This window comes from Podarcis vaucheri (assembly GCF_965113315.1).
Source record: "Podarcis vaucheri genome assembly, chromosome: 6".
Lineage (NCBI taxonomy): Eukaryota > Metazoa > Chordata > Lepidosauria > Squamata > Lacertidae > Podarcis > Podarcis vaucheri.
Window position 1 is genome coordinate 61,833,430 of NC_138764.1, and position 25,539 is coordinate 61,858,968.

General features: G+C 44.2%; 1 protein-coding gene across 4 annotated transcripts in view; it reads left to right on the forward strand.

Moving 5' to 3' along the window:
• Positions 1-25,539, forward strand: part of PACSIN1 (protein kinase C and casein kinase substrate in neurons 1) — a 56,502-nt gene that overhangs the window by 21,915 nt on the left and 9,048 nt on the right. For 2 of the 4 annotated variants that reach the window (XM_082226868.1, XM_082226871.1), the window contains exons 2-6: positions 15,905-16,025; positions 17,000-17,156; positions 18,846-19,081; positions 19,818-19,973; positions 21,684-21,859. In XM_082226868.1, coding sequence (XP_082082994.1) covers positions 15,963-16,025; positions 17,000-17,156; positions 18,846-19,081; positions 19,818-19,973; positions 21,684-21,859 — 788 coding nt within the window. In that variant the 5' untranslated portion in view covers positions 15,905-15,962. Of the gene's footprint in view, positions 1-4,937; positions 5,110-14,964; positions 15,035-15,904; positions 16,026-16,999; positions 17,157-18,845; positions 19,082-19,817; positions 19,974-21,683; positions 21,860-25,539 lie in introns of all 4 variants that reach the window. The other 2 variants (XM_082226870.1, XM_082226869.1) reach the window with 2 other exon arrangements.

Below are 25,539 nucleotides of genomic sequence, written 5' to 3' on the forward strand. Positions count from 1 at the left end.
CACAGTGACCAACACAGGCAGGAGCTGAGCGCAACAGTACTTTCCCTTCCTGCAGTTTCCAGCCACTGGTATTCAGAAGCATACTGCTTCCAACAACAAATTGAGCTTCAGTTTATTAGCCCTCACCCAGTCCATTACCAGCTCCAAGCACTTGGTTCAGCTCTTCCACTTTTGACAAAAAGGAAAAAAATATAGCTAGATAAGTGGCAACTCATTTCAAATCTCCGGATCACATCACTCATCACTGCATATATTATGTGCATCTCCCGCCTACCATGGCCTGCTTGCTTCGTATTGGCTCTTCCAAAAAATCTTCCTTGGAAACAATTGCTGCTGCCACCTCCCCACAGAGGAACCCAGCAGTTCTCCTCCAGCAGTATCTGCTGTCGCACTGCGACTTGACAGAGCCTGTGTCATGTTTCCCTCAAGGATAAGCTGGCGAAGAATGCTGCCTACAATGTCTCATCAGCCTCAGAAACACAGGCCGTCAGTTCGAATAAAAATCCGCTCTATTTGCACCTCCTGCCATGTGGATAAGTAGTTCATAGAAATGGGGGGCAGAGAGTCTATAGAGCAACTTTTCCCAACCTGATGTTTTAGACTGCGACTCCCACCAGCCCCAGCCAGCATGGCCAACTGTCAGGGATGATGATGTGAGTTGTAGTACAAAACATCTGGAGGACTCTCAGTTGTAGAAGGCTGGTGTGAAGACCCAGTTATTCCCCTAAGAGCCGTCCAGCATAAACACTTCGTTGATCGAGGAATCCCTCCTACGTGACTGTACTCTTAGATGTAGGCATTTTGTGATCTTAAGAGGCATCTCTCTGCACATGCGTGTGCACACACACACACACTTATCAAGGACAAATTTATGTGTGCTGCCAATGAAGCACTGTGTTTTTGCTTTCATTTTTAAGAAGTCTTTCCCACCTCCAAATCCTTCATCTCACAGTGTTGCCTCTTGATTATACAACATAATAAAATAGAGGGTTGTCATCAAACACACTGGTGCAAAGTGGAGTTTCACAGAAGTTGTGCTTATCCACAGAAGCATCGCAGGGGTCAGCAATCTTTTTCAACCATTGGTCGGTCCACTGTCCCTCAGACCATGTGGTGGGCCGGACTATATTGGGGTGTGTGTGAACGAATTCCTATGCCTCACAAATAACCCAGGCCGGATTGAGAAGGCGATTGGGCCGCATCCGGCCCTCGGACCTTAGGTTGCCTACCTACGGCAGCCCCAATGTGTTTCAGAATGTGCTCCCCTTCAGGATAATATATTTCCTAAAAATAAAAATCATTAAAATTATTGCAGGAGTCTACCCTTGCACACATTTTTGTAAACACTAAATGCAACAATAGCAACAATGCTAATCTTATTTATTATTTACTTACTGGATTTCTTACCTGCCCTTTATCGTAAGACCCCAGGCAGATTCACATCTCTTCACATCTTGTTCATGAATAGATATTTTAAAAATCCTCTTTCCAATCTACCAAAGGCTTCTGAAAATGTTTTTGACAAGACTATATAAAAAATAGTAATAGTAAAAACAAACAAATGAATGAAAATTAGAAAGCACCAGTGTGACCAAATTGTGCTATAGAGAATTAACGATCTGTAATACATTGACCTTGTCTTGGAAAGGCATACACTTTATTAGGAAGTATGCAGGATGGTAGGAGTTTCAGAACAGACAGAAGGTAGTATAACCTCTTCACGTAGGTGCATAGCTAACCTGTGGAAATGGCTGCCACAACTTAACAATGACTTGCAAAGCCTTTAAAGGGCTGTGACAGGTTAATGGAGGATAGGGCTACTCATCATGGTGGCTATATGCTACATCCAGGTTCAGAGGTAGCTGGAGAACAATAGTGGTAGAGGACCATTGTTGCCTACACGTTCTGCTTGTGGGCATTTGCTTGGCCTCTGTGGGAAGCAGGATGCTGGACTCAGTGGGCCTTTCAAGTTTCCATATAAGATGTTCTCAGAACAAGGGAACCCTCCATTTCATACACTGTGGATTGGTTCTTCTCTGCAGCTTAACTACTGTTGCCATTATTATTGCTGTGTGTTATATTCCAAGGGAAATCATTCAAAAATCTGTTTTTTTTAAGAAAATCAGTATTATACTGATCAGATGTAGCAACAAGGAAATTATTCTACTTGGCATTACTGCCAAAATAAAGAAAAGTAAAAAATAGCCTGTCCTAACTCCGCATAGAAGACTCTCGTGACCTATATATACTTCTAGGAAACCCTGTCGCCTGTTATCAGTCATTCTACTTGTTTATTGCTTTTTTACCTCACCCTTCCATCACAGAGCAGCTCAGAGCAGCCCACATTGTTCCCCCTTTTATTTTATCCTTACAACAACCCTGTGAAGTAGCTGAGGCTGAGAGATAATGGCTGGCCAAAGATCATCCAATGAGATTCATAGTTGAGTGGGATTTGAATCAGAGTCTCCTCAGTCCTGGTCTGGTACTATAACCATTCCACCACACTGATTTTATTAATATCATAAGGTCTAGCTCTTCATTTAACCCTGTACGCATGATTGTCAACACTCTGATCAGCTATCTTTGTCCCCAATTCCAGAAAAAGGTGGTTTCATAAGTTTCAAAACACTTTAGTTCTGGAAAGCACAGGTCTTCACAGGTCTGAGAACACACTATTCTTAGCCTTCCCTTCGTCATTTATGGTCCTTCCCACCACTTTAAATATAATCTCAGAAGTGCCAGGTGGAAATGAAGCGATAAAAACCCCTCTTTCCCTCTTACCAATCAGCTGTGTTGCCTCTTTTCACTGCAGTGAGCTGATGTGGAGTGGTTTGAAAGGGCTATACAGTGACTCTGCTTGTGCTTCTAATGTGCAAGTGTCAAAGAGGATTTCACATGAAATTCATAGCTTCTCAGTTTTGTTCTCCAGAAAAGAAAGAAAAGCCCCAAACAGAAGGGGGGGGGAAATATGAGAACAAATTGTTCACTTTTAAACCCAGATCCTCTCAACATTTCAACAACATCTTTTAGTGAGAGGAACTGATGGAAGCTCAGCTCAAGCTTAAGCTTTTGTGTCATATAAGCAGTAATACATAGTACCTGTCTATAGACCATTCCAGAGTTGTTGGGTTTTTTGTTTTGGCAGGTATTTTCTGTAACATGTCGTTGATGCAATAATAGTTCATTAGTGGTGGATTTATACTTGACTGTCCACACATTGCTCCACCCAATGCTTTTTTTTCTAAAAAAAATAATGTTTAGGGGTATTCTCATTTTCCTACTCATACTGAAATACTGCCCCTCAATGAGACCAAACTTAGATTCACAAAATGTTTAGCGGTATGCCTACCTCTGCGACCCCCCCCCCTGAAAAAAGCACTAGTTCCACCTTTTTAGTTGTTCCATGATGCTTCCCTAATGTTACCACATTAGTGCCCTCTGGAGGGTCATCCTTGTGCTGCAACACAACAGAAATGGGACACAAAATAAACTGGGAATATATACCGTATTTTTCGTCCCATAGGACGCTCCGTCCCATAGGACGCACCTAGTTTTTTTGGGGGGAAATAAAGGGGAAAAAATTTCCCTTTATTTCCCCCCCAAAAGCAGGTCGGGGAAACAGAACCAGGTCGAGGAACAGCGGGATGGCGGCGCTGCGCCTCCCTGCTGTCCCCCGAGCTTGTGGGGCTGGCCGATGTCTGCCCCGCGCGAGGGGCGCTCTGCATCAGGGCGCCCCCCCTGCGGGGCGGCAGGCTGCTATCCGCAGCGTGAGGAGCCTTGCCGGGAACTCCTGCAAGGCTCCCCACGCTGCGGATGTCTGCCTGGCGCGGGGGGCGCTCTGCTTCAGGGCGCCCCGCCCGCCAAGCGGCAGGCTGATATCCACAGCTTAGACATCCCTGCCGGACCTCCCTAGGGCTGCCTAGGCTGCGGATGTCTTCCTGAAGCCTGGAGAGCGAGAGGGGTCGGTCGCACCGACCCCTCTCGCTCTCCAAGCTTCAGCAAAAGCTTGCATTCGCCCCATAGGACGCACCCAGATTTCCCCTTCATTTTTGGAGGGGGGAAAGTGCGTCTTATAGGGCAAAAAATATGGTAGTTACAGAATTTCAGCAGGAAGTTACAGGATGTGCACTGATGTGAAACAAATCAGTATGTGCACCCTGAAACTTTTGCAGGCATAAACCGTATTGAAAGTAGGATCATGCATAGTCTCTCTGATCCCATCACGATAACAAATCACCCTGAATGGACTTTTTTAAGCATACCTGTGTGTACACTACACATTTGAAGCATACAGTGGTACCTCGGGTTAAGTACTTAATTTGTTCTGGAGGTCCGTTCTTAACCTGAAACTGTTCTTAATCTGAAGCACCACTTTAGCTAATGGGGCCTCCTGCTGCCGCCGCGCCACCGGAGCACGATTTCTGTTCTCATCCTGAAGCAAACTTCTTAACCTGAAGCACTATTTCTGGGTTAGCAGAGTCTGTAACCTGAAGTGTATGTAACCTGAAGCGTATGTAACCCGAGGTACCACTGTATTTCCCCACCTCAAATAATTATGAACATGGTAGCTCACCCCTCACAGAGTTAGAATTCCCCAAAGCCCTTAACTAACTACAGTGCCCAGAATTTTTTGACAGAAAAATGTGCTCTAAAGGTATAGTTTGTACATAGCCCAAAGGGACCTTTTGAGACACACACAGTGTTGTTCTTCATCTGCAGTACTCTCTCCCAGTGGGTTACCTCACAGCATTCATAAGCAGGATTCCAAAGTATAACTGGTTTCCGTCAGTTACAAACTATTGAGCATATAGCGTCTCTTGCTGTTGACACAAGTGCTTTATTCTGGAAAGTCAAGATGGTGCATTTAGAAGCTTAGAGTCAAAATGGCTCTGCTGTAAACAGTTGAATTTTATACTTTGTTTTGCTCGTGTTTTCAGATCATCTGGAAAGTCTGTCTTGAGGGCAACCCAGGAGAAATAACAGGTCTAACAAAATTAGATGATCATCACTCCAGCCATGACTCTATTCCACTGTTTCACAGTGGATTGCCAATAGACCTTCAGCAGCTATGAACTACAGTTTTGACAGTGGAATGGTCTCCCTTGGATGGTGGTGGACATTGGAAATTTTAAAGCAGAGGTTGGATGGCCATCTGTCATGGATGCTTTAGTTGAGATTCCTGCATTGCAGGGGGTTGAATCAGATGACCGTTGGGGTCCCTTCCAACTCTCTACAAGTCATGCAAATTCAAGATCCATTTTAATTCAGCTGGATCCAGCTTCTAGCCAGACCCTATGAAAAAGCCCTGTGTGTGTGTGTGTATTCATGTTCTGTCCTTTCTTTCTTTTGCTCGCTCTCTCTCAAAATTCCAAATTCCAGCACTCTCTCAAAATTCCAAATGTGCTTGCAGGCCTCAAAAGGTTGGTGACCCCAGCCTATAGGCTTTGAATGTGCATTGAGCAAGCTATGGCAGCGAAAGAGCATGTAAGAGCTTTAGTGCAGTTTTGCCTGTTAGCGCAGGTTCTCCTGTTTCAGCCATATATAACCCAATCTTACGGGTTGTATAATATTTTGTTATGCACATGGAAATGACATTTTTAGCAAGTGCACAAAACCCATCTTTTCACATATTAATAACTGCACAAATGCTTGAATACTGTTGACCACGTGTGCATGGTTCTCATCGATTTGCACTGCAGAGCCCTGAACTCTTCATGACTACACTAACAGTACCATCATCCTTGCTTTACGCAATGTGGGTGTTTGGAAGCGCAGGCACATGTGCAGTATGGGGTATGGCAAGTCATTAGCGTGCCCTTTCACTGCCTTTGTATCCAGATTACAAGAAGAAATGGAAAATATCCAGTCCTCCCCCTGGCTGAATAGAAGAGGTGACTGTTTACTGAAAAGCCCCCAGAATGAGCAGGCTTTAATCCCACCTCTTTTGATACCCCTTCAAGGAGCAATGCCAGAGTAGACAAAGAGTAAAGAGGGAGCCTGGAATAGGCTATTCAGTAACCAGTTGCAGAGCAGGGCTGGCAGCAAAAATCTCCAGTGTTCACCTTTGTTATCTTTGTCTGGTTAAATATATAAAAAAAATTCAGAAAATGTTTGGTATATTTTCTTCTGCCCAGCCACACTGGAACTTTGTTTGTTTGTTTGTTTGTTTTTACCTAGAGCCACCATGGTGCATGGTGCTTTACTGAATAAAAGAGGAAATATCCCTTCCCCGAGGAGCTTACAATATCACCTCAAGCCAACAGAGCAAGGGAGTGGAAGTGGAAACAGTGGTAAATGGCAATAACAGAGCCGGCCCACCCATGAGGCGGGGTGCCCACCCCACTGCTTCTGACACCACTGGAATGCCCCCCCTCACTGAGTTTTAGCAAGAGGGAAGTGTTTTGGTGTGCAGTGTTGACACTCATCTTCTATGCAAGATGCTGTCTTCAGATGAAATGAAAAATTGCCTAGGGTGGGGAACTGCTATGTAAGAGGCCAGTTGGTTTACATCACAGAGAGAGTCTTGACATAGAAGGGAAACTTGGGATCCTCTTACAGAATAGCTTTCCTTTGAAGTATTTTTCAGGTCAATGTTAGGGTTACTGCAGGGCATGATAAATGACTGCGATTGAGGTCAAAGCGTGTGCGCACACGCACACAAACACACACAATCGCCAGTGTAAGGAATACAAGGCAGTACTAGGCCTCTGTCCTTCAGCTGTTTCATTTTGTGGCTGTACCAGTTCTCCTTGCCTTCTCCTCTGCTGACAATGATGAAGCCATATTTTCGGTGGCTTTCTGAAATGCTACCCTCTGCAAGCTGTTTGCTGTCTCAGCAGCTGTTTATTGATTAGTGGACTGATTTAGGCACTTGGCCAGAAGCAGCCTCACTTGTCTGGCTGCTGGCTAAGGTTGGCTCCTTGTTCCAAGACCCAGAAAAATCACACTTTTGTATTTTTGCATGCAAGTATCGTTTGGCATCGTGAGCTTAAGAAGCAGCACCTCTGATCGCGGCCTGACCCCACTGCAGTATTTCTTGGCTTTAACAGAGGAGCAGATAGCTGTCTCATGAGGAACCAATGAAGGCTTTCAAGTGTGGATTAATTTATGCAAATAATTAAAGTATTGAGTCATAGTTTATGTAGACACGCATTTCTTTTCCACACATTTTGTAAGTCAAATGTGTTAACCAACCGAATACTAAAACCCAGCAAGAATGACAATGCTGTTTCCATAGCTGCTGCTGCAGCAGTAACAGCAAAAAGTCTACCCACTCTCTCGTATTGCAATGACATTTTAGTTTTATCTTAACCCTTCCCATAGGTTATTGGGGGGGGGGGAATGAAGGGAATTTAAATCCAAATACATAGACTCATTTATAAGTGATAGCTACCAGACACCAGGCAAGAGAAAAGCATGATGACACTATGGTACAGATTGCAGCCTTATGCTGAAACTGCAGGTGCTGGAATGACTCACCATGTTCAGATTCGGGGCACACCTAGGCTGAGACTCGTTTCATTCATTGCAAGCACAGATGACACCAAGGAAAAGCTGTTTGTGTGCAGCAGCACCCACATGTTCCAGGCATGCCTCAAGAATGTTCACATAGAGGGAGGACCGGCCAGCTTGGCTAATGCCAACCTATGTGGCTGTTGCTTCACACAAATGGCTTACCTTTCAGAGCAGTGCGGTACGGTGCCCATCCCTACAGCAGCAACTACAGAAGAAACATACAGATCAGGCCTGAGAGAGCTTTTAGATTTTTGCCATGCTAGTTCAGAGCCCCCAGCACCCAGTGTAGAATAGTCTACTAGGACAAATGGGGCAGTGTCCCCACCAACTTCAGTCCACACCTGTGAGGCTTCTGTAGGGCTATCCTCCTCTGCCACTGCCTTCCCTTGCTCTGAGAAAGGACCTTAAAGCGACTCTACATTTTTACCTGAGTTTAAAGAGAATATCTAGTCATCACAGGCAGCGCAGCCCTTCAGGCAATCTCCCAGCCACCTCATCACAGTGTATTGCTCTGAGGAAGGACCCCTACTTCCAATAAGAAGGAGGAAGAGAGGTCGCTTCTGTGCTCCAGGGAGGAGAAGAGAGAGGAAGGAGAGAGATGTGGCAGCACTGCCACCAGCAGCAGCATGGGGGAGAAGTGGTGGGGCAGAGGACAGAGAAAAGGAGGACCAGGACCAGGGGTGGCTCTCTGTATCTCAGGTGGCACAGGCTCTTGTGCCCTGTCCTGAAGTGCAGCTAGTCCAAGAAGTTCACTTGTGTCAGAACCAACAAAAGTGCTGACAGTCGTCAGATAAGCCCACATGAGCCCATCATTGATGGAGGGGCCCATCAGGCATTATTTTGCCCAGGGCTTAGTCAAACCTGGAGCTGGACCTTCAATGAATCCTTCACTTTTTTTTTTCAAAACAGCCAGGTCCTTTCAGTAGTCTGGCTCAAGCAATGCACTAATTGGCAAATGAGATAAAAAAATCTGCAAGCTGTTAAGTGATTCAGTCTATTTATATCCTTCCAGAAATAAAACAAAACCTTCTACCTCAAGATCCTTTCACATATGTATAGTCTCGCGAGTCATGAAATGAATTTGTTTCATGACTCAAGAGATGTGAAACAATTCTATTTCATGTGTTGTGAGAGTTTACATGTGTGGTAGGATTGCTTGCGCATTGTCTTCTGGATCTGCAGCACTCCTCCCCACATAGTCCAGCAGATGTTCAGGATAGCAGTTCAACTCCTGGCCCAGGGAAGGGGCAGAGCCAACCACTATCATATGAGCTTGAATGGTTGGTTTTATGAGCCTGAAATACATGGCATGTTGAATGGTACCTATTACTTATCAAAGATTAATTGGCAATGGACATTAAGATTCAATGACAGTTTCCACAAGGTCCTAATGACAACTAACGACAGGAAAGGACACAAACTGCCTACAAATAAAACCATCAGTTAATAAATAAATCATCTTCAAGATTGGCAAAGAGAATAGATCTTAATATATTGATATTGAGGTTGCTCCTCTTCATTCTCTTCCCACTAAATACTTTCTTACAGACATTTTTACACTGCAGGTTCACCCATCCTACATTGACTGTCACCCAGTGCTGGTAGTCTTGGTTTGAAGGTCCTGCTTTTCCAAATCACTCCCTTCAGCCGCTGTGATGGGACTCCACTGGAATCAAAGTTGATTGCCAAGGTTGTGATGTACAGTCCACCGCTCTAGGACCATTGAGAAGATATTTGATACCCCTAGTTCAGGGTATCAACCAGGTCCCTGCCAGGTGCTTTAGATTAAAACTCATCTCAGCCAGAAACACCATAACCAGACTCTGGAGAGACCTGTCAGGAGTAAGCATGGACCAATGGTACCAAATAGTATGGGAAACAGCCCTACTAGAAAAATTAACTAATAAACTGAAACTGACACGGGGACAAACAGAAGAAGACGCCTTCACCCCGGTATGGCTCCCCTTTATCACAGACACAGCCCAACAGGACAATGACAATAATCCACCAACAGCATACAAATCAATATGGCTAACCTGATCCAAAACACCCACCCACCTCACCCACACACGAAAACAAAGATCACCACAGCCAATCACAAGCAAACAATTACACCCTAGGCCAACCCCAACCTCTCTCACCACCAAAGGAACACAAGTGAACAACACAAGCAATGCTGACACCAAACTCTACATACATTAAACATAATAGAAACACCGCCACCCGACCCCACCCCCATCCATCTTCCCTCTCTCCACCCCCCCTTTCTTTTTTCTTTTTATTCCTTCTTCTTCTCCCCCTAATGCCTCAACAAATGAAACGGATTTGTATAAATGTTACATGAAAAAAAATACAAGGCACTACACTTCTGTAAAACAAGAAAATCCTTAATAAAATATTTTTTTTTTAAAAAAAGAAACTCATCTCAGCCCAGCTATCATAACCAATATTCAGGGATAATGGGAATTGTGGAATCTCCATTTCTCTCTCTATCCTTCGCTTCAACCAATCAATCTATTACGGTCAATGACCTGTATTTTCATTCTTGTCATCTCTGTATCCCCTATTGTTGTCCGACTCTTCCTTCACCTCTGATTCCTCCTGTTTCCTTACTTGCCATGAAATTTTCTTGCTCAACACATGCAGCTCATGAGCAGCTTTCAAGGGCTGGTAAAATGTAATGTAATAACCTTCATGTTTTTCTTATGCCTGTTCAGAATCCTGAGATGCTGATGCTTTGGTACCATCTTTGAGGCTTTATTCTTTTTCATTGCATGATCTCACCAATCAAGAATCATGTAATGAACATCACAGTTCCACATAATGAATCAGATGACATTCTTTGTTATAATTGCAGTTGTGGGTTGGACATTGTACTGGGGTTTCCTAGGTAGTGGTAATTTTGTTCCCTACTAATGTTTCCTAGCAAGAGTTTGGCCCTGATCCAGCTCTAGTTGTATGTAGCTAAGCATGAATGGTTGGGGATGGGCATTTGCATGCAAAATGAAATGCTCATCCCATTGAAAAGAGTGCCATATGCATTGATTCCCTCTGTGGTTTGACGTATATTTAGATGTCCATCTTCATTGCGTTAACTTTTGGCTGGATCCGCATTCAGTTGAGCATCCAAATACGCATTCCTCCCATGGGAGTAGCCAGGAGGTTTGTTAGGAGGGGACAGCCCTCTTGTTAGGGGGGCATAACCTCACTTTGCTAGGTATTTTAATTTATTTTTATTGATTATGGGGGGCAGCTGCCCTCCTTGCCCCCCCCCCCGGCTGTGCCTGCGATTCCTCCCACATTCTGCCCCAACTATTGAACGTAGGTGCAATCAGGTTGGGAGAGGAAGAATTTGCCCAGGTGCCTTGGCGACATGAATGTCGCCCTCCCCCCTCTGCACAACTCCTACAACCTTGCAAAGCTGAGGGAGCACATTTCACAGCAGACCAAAACATGTTCCCACTCTCGTGTTTTGGCCTCAGCACTATCTTATACAGAGCATGCCTGTAGAATACGAGTAGCCATTTTCAGTCAAAGGTGGGAGTAGGGACGGCATCTGGCTGTGATGATACATGCTGCAATTGTCATCCTCCACCAGGTGACAGCTGAGGCAGGTGGATAAACAGAATCCCAAAATGGGGAATGAACATGTTCACAGAGTACAGATGGTGTCATGCTGTGTATGTGTAGGGTAGTGGGCATTAGCAGCATGTGGCTGGTATAAATTTAGCCTGTGGCAGCCAGCAATTACAGAGGGGCTGGGAAATTAAACTATTTTTTCTTTAGGAGACTTAAATTTCCTGAAGAGGGGAAAGGTGGAAAATCAGAAGCTCTGCCGTGTGTGTTTGTGTACTATGTATGTTTTCCTGTGTGTGCATAGCGCATAGCGTTTTTGTGCGCTCTGGTTTATGTCACGGTGTTACGTTGTTCCAGAAGCGGTTTAGTCATGCTGGCCACATGACCCAGAAAGCTTTCTGTCGACAAATTCTGGCTCCCTGAAAGTGAGATGAGCGCCGCAACCCCATAGTCGTCTTTGACTGGACTTAATCATCCAGGTGTCCTTTACCTTTTTTACCTTTACCTTATGTGTGCATAGTAGAGCATGGTGTAATGGTACAGATATGCTGCTATTTCCATGTTTGTATTTCAAAACCACAGGGAGGTAATTCTGTAATTTTTGCAGCAATGCTATTAATACCTTTCATTTCTTCGCAAACCTTTCGAATTCTGATTCTGCTAATAAGAAAGTGTGTAGATCTGTGTGGATCCTCAGGAGTCATGTAACACTTCTCACATGAGCAAACCTATCATGTGCTGTCCTGGTTTTATTTATAGTTAATGAGGCTTCACTGGTCTATGTGATAGCATGTATATTTTTCTATGTGGTTGTTAATGCGTCTTTGTATGCACACATGTTGTGGAATATATATCTCTGTGAGATACCACACCTTGCAATGCTTGCTGAGTTTACACCCCAGCTGTGTGTATTGCTTTGTTTGTTTATTACTTTGAACCCAGCTGGGCTCTGGGAGCTACAGCTGCCTCAATATGTTCTACATTGCTATGTGTGCATGTGCTGCAGTGTCAGTTGCTGGTGTTTACATGTGCAGGCATGCATTGCCAAGTAAGTCTCACTCTCTGTGCACTTACACACAAAGCTATGCCCCTGTGTCAACATGCAAGGGACACCGGGAGACGTTTATTTATAAGACAAGCTTGGATTGGTAGGTTCCTGAGTTATATCACTAAATCCCTTCCAGGCACTGTTAGTTCCACTGCAGTGAGCTCTTAAAGCCAGCCTTTGCAACAAGCTCAGAAGCTCCTGTAACCATTTCAGCACAGAATCCAGAAGGCTGGAGCCTTATGCTGGCCAGATCTGCCAAATGAAAGGCCCTCCCTCCACTCCACCCCACCCCAACCCCAAGAAAATAAATAGTGCTCCTGCTGCAAATATAAAGTAATAGTGCTTTGCATTAATGGATGATATTCCATGCCAGCTCAGAGTATTTGTCATTACCTATTTGGTCAAGAGGTGCTGCATCTGCTTTTGGCTACCAAATAAATGGCTCAATAAATGGACCCTTCATCACCTGCATAGTACCTTAGGATTGTTCCCAAGAATGCAGTCAGCAGCCAGTGTTACAGGCTGATTGCCCCTGCTCTAGAATCTGCATGGGTTGGCATTTCCTTTCCAAGCACTGCTTCTGTCCAATACAGCCCTCATTTTTTCAGCCAAGATCTCTGCCTGTGCTGTTTTGCCATTTCTAAAGAGGCTCATGAAAAAAAGTTGATTTCTGGGTTGAACAGAACGATTTAAGCAACCATCACATTCCTTCAGAAAGAGGCTTCACTTGCCTTTAAAAAAGTATCTTGTTCCACATTTTCAGGTGAAATAATGGAGACATGGAGTTGTTTCACCACACACAGGGAGAACTATCACCGTCTCTGATACATCATATGGCCTCCTTAGCCTGATACAGCTTTCAGGAAGTGGTTTAATGGGCATAGTAAGCACTGTTCTTGAACATGTCATGGCATTTGTCCAGACCGATTCCTTGAGGAAAATCTATACCCCCAAAATTAACTGAGAATGTCTTAATCACAACAAAAATAATTGTGCTAATCTAGACTCAGATGTAGTCTGATTCTACATGTCTGCAAAGTATTTCGCATAAACATTAACACAAACAGTAATTAGACCCTGCAGAGGTCAGGGATTCTGTAAGTTTCAGAGCTATGCAGAAGACATTTTTAGCAATTGTAGCTGCCCTGCTACAGTTTTGCAAGAATTAGGAACCTCCAGACTGTCACCATTTTCCAGTAAAGATTCAGGTGCACACCGGAACATTAGGTTTGTGCAGTTAAAGTAGATTAAAGCACCCTCTTGCCCTAGGGCCACAAATCCACAAAAGGGACATTTTACTGTTAGGAAAATAATGGGGGAAACATTGAAAAGTGTGGGAATGAATGAATTGTTAACAGGAATATGTGTAAACTGGAGTAAAGTAAAGGTAAAGGGACCCCTGACCATTAGGTCCAGTCATGGCCGACTCTGGGATTGTGGCACTCATCTCGCTTTATTGGCCGAGGGAGCCGGCGTACAGCTTCCGGGTCATGTGGCCAGCAATGACTAAGCTGCTTCTGGCGAACCAGAACAGCACACGGAAACGCCATTTACCTTCCTGCCGGAGCATTACCTATTTATCTACTTGCACTTTGACGTGCTTTCGAACTGCTAGGTTCGCAGGAGCAGGGACCGAGCAACAGGAGCTTACCCCGTCGCGGGGATTCGAACCGCCAACCTTCTGATCGGCAAGTCCTAGGCTCTGTGGTTTAACCCATGGTGCCATCCACGTCCCTAATGTAAACAGGAATATCTGTAAATAAATCAAGGTCATTGTCATATAAGCACTCCATAAACAATCCAGACTGGACATAGGCTATCCACGGCATAAGATTTGTACAGGGGCACAAAGAAGGCATCTGCTAAAATACCTTCTTCTGCCCAAAAATTCAAACTGTAGAAGACTTGTCCATCTATTTAAACCTGGCCATCCTACACATAGGTGAGCTGGGGTCACTGACTGAGAAACCTCCCTTCCCATGCCAGCCCTCTCTTTCTCTCTCTCCGCTTGTGTAAGTATGTATGTTTTACAACAACAAAAGAACAAAGTTATTTACAAAAGGCACCATTATTATATGTCCAAATTTCATGCATTGGCAAAGGCAGAGAGTTAGATGTAACCTTTTCAATAAAAGAGATAACAGCACTCTACTCCTTTGGATGATGCCGAAGGGTTAAGTAGCTTGGCCTTTTCACATTTCTCTGAAGATCAGCACAGATTAAGTTGAAATGTCTCTAGAGAAGCCTTCCCCATTGTGGTGCCTTCCTGATTATTTGGACTGCAACTCCCACCAGCCCCAGTCTGCATGGAAAACTCCACAATGGGGAAGGCTGCTGTAGAGGTTGTTTCCCATTAACCCCACCACCCGACATGGAACAGAACAGACCATCCTACTTTAGAGAAGGCAAGAAGACATGCATCAATAAATCTTGGTCATGGTATGATCCCCATCCTAAGCATAGCATTCCCCTTTTGAAGGTGTTTTGCCTTACCGTGTGAGCTGATAGTGGTTCATTCTTGACTGACAGCAGACACATCATTCCTGATGTTGTATAATGTACCCTTAGACTTGAGCAGGGCTTTGAAGAGTGATGTTTTTATGAAGTCTATGGAATAGACGGGAATAGATGTGTCCTAATAAGATGGGAATGTGATGGGGGGAGGGTCCAATCTATCTAAGCTGTGGTGTACATTATCTCCCCCAACCATTTCTCTCTCTCCCTCTGTGTGTGTGGTTTTTTAAAAAAACCGAGGACTGGAGAAGATGCTTTCCAATTCCAAACACTTTCTGCCTGAATTTAATTCCTCTCTGGATTTATTGCAGACAGAGGGGCAGAGAAGGCAGACTGGGATTGCGAAGGGAAAGGCAGACAGAACTGAGACACAGCAGAAGGGTTTGGTTTCCTAAGGGAGCAATGGAAGTTCTGTACTGTATCCTTGTATTCCCAGCTTCTTCATTTCCACTAAGCCCCTTCTTGTCCATCATGCATCCCTGAGCGGCCCCCATTGTTTGCTTGAGAGATGGGCAAGGGACACTTAATGTGACCATCTGTTCATGTGAGCATTTATGTTGACAGTAAGCGCCAGCCACATGGGAGGCCTTCCATAGCAGCCACCTCACAGAGCTTGTTTGCAGAGTCACTGACCTAGCCTGGGATGGCAACATTTTAATAGGCTGTAGTAAATTCAAAGAGCCACAAAATGACCAATGGCTCTTGCCTTGCCATCTCCAGCAAGCTTCATAATTTGTATCCTGGGAGGACGGGAAGGGTACTGAAGTAATAATTATCCTGAGCATAGGAAAAGAGAATATAGCCTTGTTTACTTCCGTAGGCTGCTGCATGGGACAGAAACATCACTGGGATTAGCTTGTCAAACTTCTGCATATTCTGTGTTGCATTGCTATTAGTGCAGATAAAGAGAGGGAGCTCCTATCTGCTTCAAATGCTGTGTATTGTGGGTCTGGTATTTGTTTATTTGCAATTTGGCAATACTACTAATAATTTAAGGAAATGGGTACATTGTATCTTGAAGGATGCGCCTTGAAGGATGGAGGGCTGCAGGAATGTTAAATTTGCTCTAACAAGAAGCCATTTTTTTCTGCAAAGAAACCCTGAAATGTAGTGCTTATCAAGGACAAGACCTGGAATGGCTTCCACACCTGGAATGAAAGGGGTGGGTGCCATATTGCTCTTTGCCTCAGGTGGCAACTTCCTTTCAAAGTTTGCATGATCTTTCTCCTCATCTTTTCTTATCCCTTGCAGTGCATGAGGTCTGCAGAGTGGCTGAACATTTTGCCATAAACCCCAAGGGCCACAAACCATGTCAGGCTCCTATGATGAGTCTGCGGCATCTGCTGAGGAAATAACTGACAGTTTCTGGGAGGTAAGAGTCCCCTTGGCACAAACCATATACGTATCTTCTGAAGAAACACTGGCTGAAGAGGGAGGCAGCATAAAACAGCCCCTCCAAGGTCCAACCAAAGCTTCTCTGTTGGCCTCATGCAAATGAGATTTCTGGTTGGTGGTCCTGGCTGACTCTTGAACCCAAGGTTCTAGAGAAGGGAAGTCATGCATTGCCATAGGCTTTCAACAGCAGTGCAATGGATTTTGCAGAAAGAAAGGGTAGAAGATGGAGAAAACCTTCTGGAAAAAAGCAGTGTTGATCATGCATAGTTTGGTCTTCTAATGCTTTTCCTTCTAGAAGACGTTGTCCCCGCAACTCAGGCACCTTCTTAATACTTAATTTCTAAAGCAAAAGTTTCCAGAGCTCATGAGCTTCTGGGAGTCATCCTTCTACCCTGGAATCTCTGCCTTCTAAACCTTAGAATCTAGCTAGTTGTGGTTACTCACTGGTTAAAAAGGGGCACATTTTGCTGACATGGCTGGCACCTGCAGAATGGGCCCCTTATTCTGCATGGGTGGGGGGGGGTTGCAGTCAACGGGGACAAAAGTTACCTTTCTAGTTGTATTAATGTGAGAGCAATTAGTGATCTGATGGAATAGGATCATCCATCTGACCAGTCCAGGAAGTTTTGACCTCACCTTCAGTAGAGTGTACTACACTTTGCAAGCAGTGATCCGCTGACTTGCATGGCACTGTATGTGGCTCCTTGCAAGCCCCCAAAAGCAGCTGATCATGGGGACTGCAAAGAGCTGTACAGGGTGCTGTGCTAGCATAAACAATCATCAGATTAGCCACACCCACATGTCATACTTGTGGCTCATGTTGGGTTGGAGAGATAAGAATCTGTTATTCCTTTTGCTCTCCTGGTTGCTCAGAGCCAGGCTGGTCTCCAGGACTATCTCTGGGACTACAGCTAGTCACTCTTACCATGCAGCTGTTCATGTGTCTGGCAGGTAGGGAACTACAAACGGACGGTGAAACGGATTGATGATGGTTATCGGCTGTGCAATGACCTGATGAACTGTGTCCATGAGCGGGCCAAGATTGAGAAGGCATATTCCCAGCAGCTGGTCGATTGGTCCAAACGGTGGAGGCAGCTAATAGAGAAAGGTATTTCTCCTCCATACTGGGGTGGGGCAGAATGGAGAGAGCAGATGGGAAATGGAAGAGTCAGGAACAGCAATTTGCAAGGTGGCATCAGTCCTTCCTCCCCACCCTCTGTGTAATGTAGAGGAAGAATGTTTCCCCAGGAATTATTTTAGATTACGGTAATTATTTTCATCTAATAGTAAAAGCTATGCTGGGGCTCTGTGAACATGTTGCTGCTGCATGGGCCTTCCCAGACTATTAGTTGTTTATTCAGAAATTTATTGTTTCCAAGTACACATTTGGCCCAGGAAGCTTTCAATAAACAGATAAATCAGAATAATAATGCACAACAAAGCCCAACATATTAAGTTATTCATAAAATGAGTCAGATCAGCTAGAACCTCATGAGCTTTGTAAACACAACAAGAGTTTTAAAAATCTCACTTCTTTCTTGCAGCCTGATGAAATGCATGTTTACAAAGATGCAAGCCCTACTGTGTCCAGCAGGACGTACTCCCAAATAAGTGTGCATACAATCACAGTCCATTGTTGATGCATATTAGTGCAGACCCAGTGCCAGCAGCAGCATGATACCCTGTTCTGTATAACTACGGGCAGCATGGAGAATAGCTTCTAAGTTGTGTCAGGATATAGTGGGCAAAATTAGACCTGATATGAGAGGTCAGTGATCAGGATCTCTCCTGGGTGCTTTTGGGCTGCTGTTTGTTTGTTTCAAGGTCAATAGTCCAATGCAACCTCTTTCAAGCCTGGAGGTGGTCTTGAACCTTTACTCAAGAGTAGACCTATTGAAATTGGTGAAAGTGAGTTGGTGAGAACCAATAATTTCAGAAGGTCTACTCTCAGTAAAACTGAGTTGAATACTACCCTCCATAACTGACACTGGGGAAGTGGGTGGTTAACTCTCCTCTGGTACCAGTTCCCCAGTGGGGCTGTTGATTACACACAATGGAGAACACAAACTCCTGAGAAATTCTGGTTTTTGGGATTTGGGTGGTATTCAATTAGTAGCCCTCCTTTGACAAAGGTATTGATCATTGAAACAGGAAGGGGACGGGATTTGCTGCCTCCCTCTAGTGTAATCCACACACCCCAAAAAAAGAATTGCTCCAGACTGACCCTCCTACTCCTGTCTATTGGTAAAAAAAGAATAAGAGGGACTATGTACTCCACTGCACAGCTTTCACAGAATTAAATAGAGAATAAAGAAAAATGCACACAAAATGGTTTGGCACATAAGATGGAGGGGTTGCCTTGCTGATATTGTGGGTGGATCCCCTGCCTCAATAACTATCAACTGCAAAACTATTGCACAAGGAACAGTAGTCTGGAAATGCTCTAAAACAGGGATGGGAACCTGTGGCCTTCCACACATTGTTGCACTGAGACTTCCACCCTCCCTGACCATCGGCTATGCTATTTGGAGCGGATGGGGCTGTTGCTGAGTCCAGCGGCACCTGGAGGTCCACAGGTTTCTCATCCCCTGCTCTAAGAACTAGATATTATTCTCTTGTCACTATGTACTTCTCAGTTCTCTGCCACAGTGCTCCAACCAGCAAAATGGCAAAGGTTAGAGTCTCTTAATGTATTGTGAGTGCATTATGTGAGCGTGTAGCCTGCAAGGGAGGAACAGGGTGTTATTTCAGGATGCCCAATGGTCACCCCAGCCTTGCTGGTGCTCTCGGTACATAGGCCCACAGTACGGCAGTTTGGAGAAAGCGTGGATGGCCATAATGACAGAGGCGGACAAGGTGAGCGAGCTGCATCAGGAAGTGAAGAATAGCTTGTTGAACGACGACTTCGAGAAGGTGAAGAACTGGCAGAAGGATGCCTTCCACAAACAGATCATGGGAGGCTTCAAGGAGGCCAAGGAAGCAGAGGATGGTTTTCGGAAAGCACAGAAACCCTGGGCCAAGAAGATGAAGGAGGTAGGAAGGGCTGGAGGAGGAGAGAAGGGCAGAGTGACTCATGAGGTCAATCTTTTTATGGAGGAAAGGAACCCAACAGCTTCCTTGGACTGTGACTGAGAGAGCATCCCCATCCCATTTTAGCCACAGAACCCTAACATGGGATGTGGGCAGGAGCCTGTTTTATCTTAAGAGAATGAAGTCATACCTGCAAGATAATATAAAGATCACAATGCATGGCACAAAAAAGGATCATGTTGCATATGTATCCAGTGTCTGTAGAGCCCTACCTTCATGGTTTAGTTTATACTTTCATAGACCTAAATGGGTCTCAGTGTAGCTAAGGGACACACACACACACACACACACACACACACACACACACCTGGGAAGTAAGAAGTATTTGCCAGTTCTTTAGTAATCTACATATAGCTGTAAACCACATAATTTGACTTTGTAACAAGAAAACTCAAGTTTCTAGTCTTCATGCCTACAGAGAAAGCATTGCTATGTCCTTGTGCAGTTTACTACAGTAGCCAAATTGGGTTTCTAAGCACAGAGTTTGGATTTTTTGAAAGCATGGACAATGGGCTTTATGAAGGGGGTGGAGGACTTGTAATGGAGAGGAATTGTTTCAGGCAAAAGTGAGCATTTCTGGCCTCAATCTTACTGCAGCAGTTTCATAAGAAACAGGAGATAGGAATGTTGTACTGGGCCTCAGCAGTCACCCTTTCCTTCTTTTCTCAACTCAAACCAGCTGGAAACAGCCAAGAAAGCATATCACCTGGCATGCAAAGAGGAGAAGCTCGCCATGACCCGAGAAGCCAACAGCAAAGCTGAGCAGTCCATCACTCCAGATCAGCAAAAGAAGCTGCAAGACAAAGTGGAAAAATGCAAGCAGGATGTGCAAAAGGTAGGAGTGACCACCAAGGATATAGACAAATTGACACACATGGAAATTTCTCCCTTTGAACATCTGAGAAACGCAACCATCTTCACATGTAGATAAGGGCGCAGACAAAAAAAAGTAACAAATGCACACACAATGTTTTACAGTATGTGCATGCACACTCTTACACAAACATGAACAACCTTCTAATACATTCACTTCCTCATCCTTACACAAAAAGCCCTTTATCATCCTTGTCTCTCTGCATGCCTGCCCCCTCATCTGTTGTGCTCACATCCATATTCTCTTATCATTTTGTTTCTCTCATACAGCAGTTCAAATCATCCTCACATGCATCCACTCATGTACATCCTACTCATCTTTACACATGCACTCCTTTTCTTGGTCACATGATGGAGGTGTAATTGACAGAGCAGTGTGGAGTCATGCAATTCTGCTTTGGTCCTGCTTGCCCTTTTTCCTCCCTGGTCATCGACACTGCAACGTTCTCAGTAGCACCCAGGGATGGGGGAACCAGTAGAGTTGAGAAGAAGTCCATACTCCTACTTCCAATGTGCCTTGGCTTTGAGGAAAGCTTTACATTTGCTTTGGTCCTCTGTAACTGGCTTACAAAATTTTCACTTGCTAAGACAGGAGAAGCCTGCAGCAGTGGGCAAGATCATTGGGTTCTCTTCACCAACAATTCACTTCCTACCTGGCTGTTGCTTTTATGGCTCTAAGGCAGTGAAAAATAGTGTGGGCATGATATCTCCTGCCCTGTGCAGCATCTGCCAGTCTCTCTCCTGCCTCTCCCCACTGCTTTGAGGTGAATCTGGTGACCTACTTGCTGCTACACAGGAGCTGGAAAAATAATTCCTCCATAATGCCTTACTGCCCCAGAGCTGGTAATGCAGTTCTGGGCACTGGGCAGGATTCACCCCATCAACAGCTTTCCTTGCCTCTCCTGCTTGCTGTATCCCCTAAAATTGCCTCGGGGGAGTCAGGAGAACCACCAGAACAGCATGCAGGAGGAGAGGATGGGGGATTGTTCCATTGCTTCCTTGATATAAATAAATAATTTTTATTTATACCCCGTCCTTCCCAGTTCAGAAAACCGGGCTCAGGGCAGCTAACAACAAATTTAAAACACTTAATTGATGCAACAACAAAAAAACCAGCATAAAATATAGTATAAACTGTGAATAACAATAAATTCAGAATTCAAAAATCAATTTAGGGGGAAATCCATCCAATAAACATTAGATTATCACCAGGGCTAGCTGGCTATCCACTGTCTGGTTTCTTTCATGTTTCTGAAACATATATGCTAACTGAACCTCTTTATCAGGCCTTGATACAAGTTCATGCATGGCTCTTGAGCAGTCCATAGTGAACTTGGGACTTCTGTTCCCACCCATTTATGTAATGAGTTTCATCAACAACATTTATTCTTTTCTGAAGCAAGGCCACAGAGCCTTCCAGAAGTCTTCTCTATAGATGGCTGCAGCCGACTTAAATTAATTTTAATTCAGCGCTGCTCTGAAATAAGCCTAGGCAGTCAAAACCTTACATGGTGTAGGTCAGTGTTACTATATTGAAAACAGTGGAACTAGAGGTGTTTAAGCACACTGAATATCCAGCCCAGAAAGCCTGCCTAGACAGGTCTTGCTGTGGGAACAGGGTGCCGTTCTCAGTAACTGGATCTTAATCTGAGTCCCCTTTTTGTGTCCACAGACCCAGGAGAAGTATGAAAAGGTGGTGGATGAGCTTAGTAAGTGTACCCCACAGTACATGGAAAGTATGGAGCAGGTCTTTGAGCAATGCCAGCAATTCGAAGAGAAGAGACTCATCTTCCTGAAGGAGGTGCTGTTGGACATCAAGCGGCACCTGAACCTGGCAGAGAACAACAGGTAACATATTTCCCCTAGGTTGCGTCCAGGCAACCTGTTTATTGAGCATTCATCCTCATTTGCTTGCACAAGGTTTGCTGGGAGGTTAGACAGTGTTGGCTATTTATTGTGCATTCATTCTGGTGTACTTGTGGAGAGATTATATGACACTGCAGCAAGCAATGGTCGCCCCACACTTTCCAGTGTGTTTTCCGTCACTTTCCTTATACAAAAAGTCTGATATTGAGGGGGAAAACAGGTTTCTTGTGCAAGAGCATCAAATCAACTTTTAACTGGGTAACATGAATTTGCCAGAATGCGGTTGAATCCCACCTGAAAATAGCAGCAATCTGGAAGTGCCCTGAAACTCTGAAACAGCCCTGTAGAAAATGCGGCCATGATTTATGTGAAAGGGATAGTCCTTGAGTGAGCACTTGGAGTTTCTTCCCAGCCTTGTCAACTTCCCTTTCATTCAACTGTGCATCTGTATGGGTGCATCTTCTGCACCCAAATCAGCATTTTAGCATTATATGGGAACTAGGGGGGAAATTTCTCTTAAGAAAACACAACACACGAGAGTCACACACTGGCATTGCACCTTGGGCAGTCTGTACTGGCTCCACTTTCATCTCTGTTACCATACAGACTGTTCCATGACGAGATCAGTAGTTGCTGGGGTGGGGGAAGTTCTCATTTGCTAGCAGTCTCAAGCAGAGGCTAGTCAGCCATCTCTTGTAGTTGCTGTAGCTCCTGCATCAAAGAAGCTGCTCAAGATCAGGGATTAGAGCCCTTTGTGAAAGTAATGTTTGAAGCAGCTTACACTTCTCCTTTAAATAAATGGGTCTCTCTCTCACACACCCGCTTCTGTCTACCTGCTTACAGGAGAAGCTCAATCTGATTCAAACAGCACTTTTGCAAAGCACTTTGAGAGAGTTCCTGTGGTCCTATTTCAGACTCTGGAGGCTGAAACAGGAACATGGGACTGTCTTAAAGTCCCTTGAAAAAGGAGGCATGTAAAGGAGAAGGAGGCAGCTGTTTCTAACAGTGTTTTTGCAGGCTGAAATAGGAGCATGGAGGCTGCCTTAAAGCCTTTTGCAAAATAATTTTGCACACTGGTTTTTCTTTCTGGTTTTTTGTTTTTTTTAATTCTCTAGATATTTACAGGTGTCCCACAGGCCTTACACTGTGAGACCCTCTGGAACACTGTCTGCAGTTAGCTGAAGTTGTGGAGTTGTTAAAGCAGGGAATGCTGGATTTAAAAAAAATGCCTGAAATGAAGCATTTAACTCTTAAAAACATTCTCTGCTGCTGTGCTTTAGCACACAAAAAATCTAGAGCTCTTAAATGTTCTGCATGCAGCATTTTGGAGAGTCTAGTTCTTGAGGGCCTAGTGAAACAGAGATTTATAGGAAAGCAGAACAGAAAAACGCAGAAATAAGGTGACAGAGAAATGCAAGCCTTTGGAAGGACCCCGATCTGACTTGGGGAGGTTATTAATACTTCAACTTGGGGGGGGGGGAGTCCCCTAAAAGAATAACCACAATTCCTCTTGTTATTCAGCCTCCTCACAGAGCTGATGCACACCCCTGTCTAACACCAATCTCAACCTGCTGCACATGTAGATCCAGCCATAGAAGGAAGCTGAAGAGAGAAGTGTTGCCATTCTCATTAACAAGCTTCTAGTATATCTGTCAGGGCAGCAAGGGGACATTCAGTGGCAGAAGCAAATTAATTCACAATCCCCAAACAGCCAGTGCAATGTCTGAGCAGATGTGTGCTGCGTTAGCAGCAGCAGCAGTGTTTATTTTTCAAGTGCCAGAATCATGCCTGGTTATTTTATACATATACACAAAATTTGAACTGAATAATTGTGGGGGAGATGGGTAATGTGTAATTTAGTAAATTCTCCATCCCAGTTGGCGAATATGTGTGAAAGAGATCTCAGACTGCCCCTTTTTTCTTTTCTTTTCTTTTTTTTTTTTTTGAAACAAAAACATTTGATATAGTATAGATATTGTTTGGAGCTGAGGCCTCCAAGGCTGGGAGAGATGGCTCTCAGTATCCCAAAATCTGTAACCGCAGATGAGACGACAGTGAGTGTGTGTGTTACTGTGCAAGCTTGGAGCCTACCAAATGGTGGCTGTGGGTTTCAAATCTTGAGAGCCACCCTGAACTAGGAGGAGGCCTACTGGAGCTCATAAAAACATCGGGATATTTTTCCTTTCAGAAATTATATACAGTGGTACCTCGGTTTACGAACTTAATCCATTCTGGAGGTCTGTTCTTAAACTAAAACTGTTCTTAAATCGAGGAGCACTTAATGAGGCCTCCCGCCACCAGTGCCCTTCCACCGCTCGGATTCCATTCTTAGACCGAGGTAAAGTTCACAAACCAGGACACTACTTCCGGTTTTGCGGAGTTTGTAAACCTAATAGTTCTTAAACAGGGCTGTTCTTAAACCGAGGTACCGCTGTATTAGCTAATGCAGCTCCCAGCAACAAGCTCCATAAGTTCTCCCTGCTGTAGGAGCTGTGGCTGGAAATTTAAGAGGGTTGAAAGCTTGAGCCAGTTTCTATGGATTGTCTAAATAATTTTCATAATCGCAAAGTATGTTTCTATCTGCATCTTGTGGATAGATTGGTATATGTGAGGTGGTGGACAAAATGCCTATCATAAGACCACTGCAAGGAAATAGTTGGTTTGGATTGCACAATCCTGAAACTAATCAGAGTGCAAAAGGTCATAAATGTGTCAGAAGCTAAATTTATTGATTGATTGAAAAAACTTCTACACTGCTTAATAATTCAGAATTTTGAACCAGTACACAAAATTATAAAATCATATATGCAGTAATACAGTTTTCTCCATCTCCACAATGGCCAACATAATATACCAACCAATATCAATGATAATGATTATTATTGATTTATTATTTATACCCCGCCCATCCGGCTGAGTTTCCCCAGCTACTCTGGGTGGCTCCCAACATAATAATAATAGTAATAATAATAATAATAATAATAATAATAATAATAATAATAATAATAATGTGATAAAACATCAAACATTAAAAACCTCCATAAACAGGGACTACTTGGGCGAATGGGAAAGGCTTCGGAATCTGCCGAAAACATATAGCAGTGATATGATACACCCAGAGGATAGCTCCTCAAAAACAGTAGGAATAAGCCCCAAATAAAGAAGGTATCCCAAATGAAAATGAGCCATCATTGCTTGAAAGTGAAGAACCTGAAAGCTGGATCACATGATCTCTCTGAAATTCCACAGAGGTATTCTGTGAAAAGGAAGGATTTCCCATTCCCTGATGTCCTTCTAGCTGCAAGGTAGAATGAAGGGACTGTGAGCGAATCATAGCTTAAGGCCTCCCACTTTGATACCTTCCAGTAACTTCTCCATTCATTACTGCTAAGGAAAATGGACTGTCCTTAGAGATAGATATTTTACAATCTTACTTAAACAGCCAGAATTTTTGGTAAGGATGCTCAGACACCTCTATAATGAATCACAGATGGCATAACAGCAATGTCACACTGCCATCCTCCTTGCACTTCAAAGCCAGTGCTGGTCCAATTTATGTGTGCTGCTTGCGCCCCCTTGTGCTTAATTAGAACAATCTGAGTGCTCAGATTTCCTTGGTTATAGATGATGAGCGCAAGAGGCTGCCTTAGCTCAACGTGGAC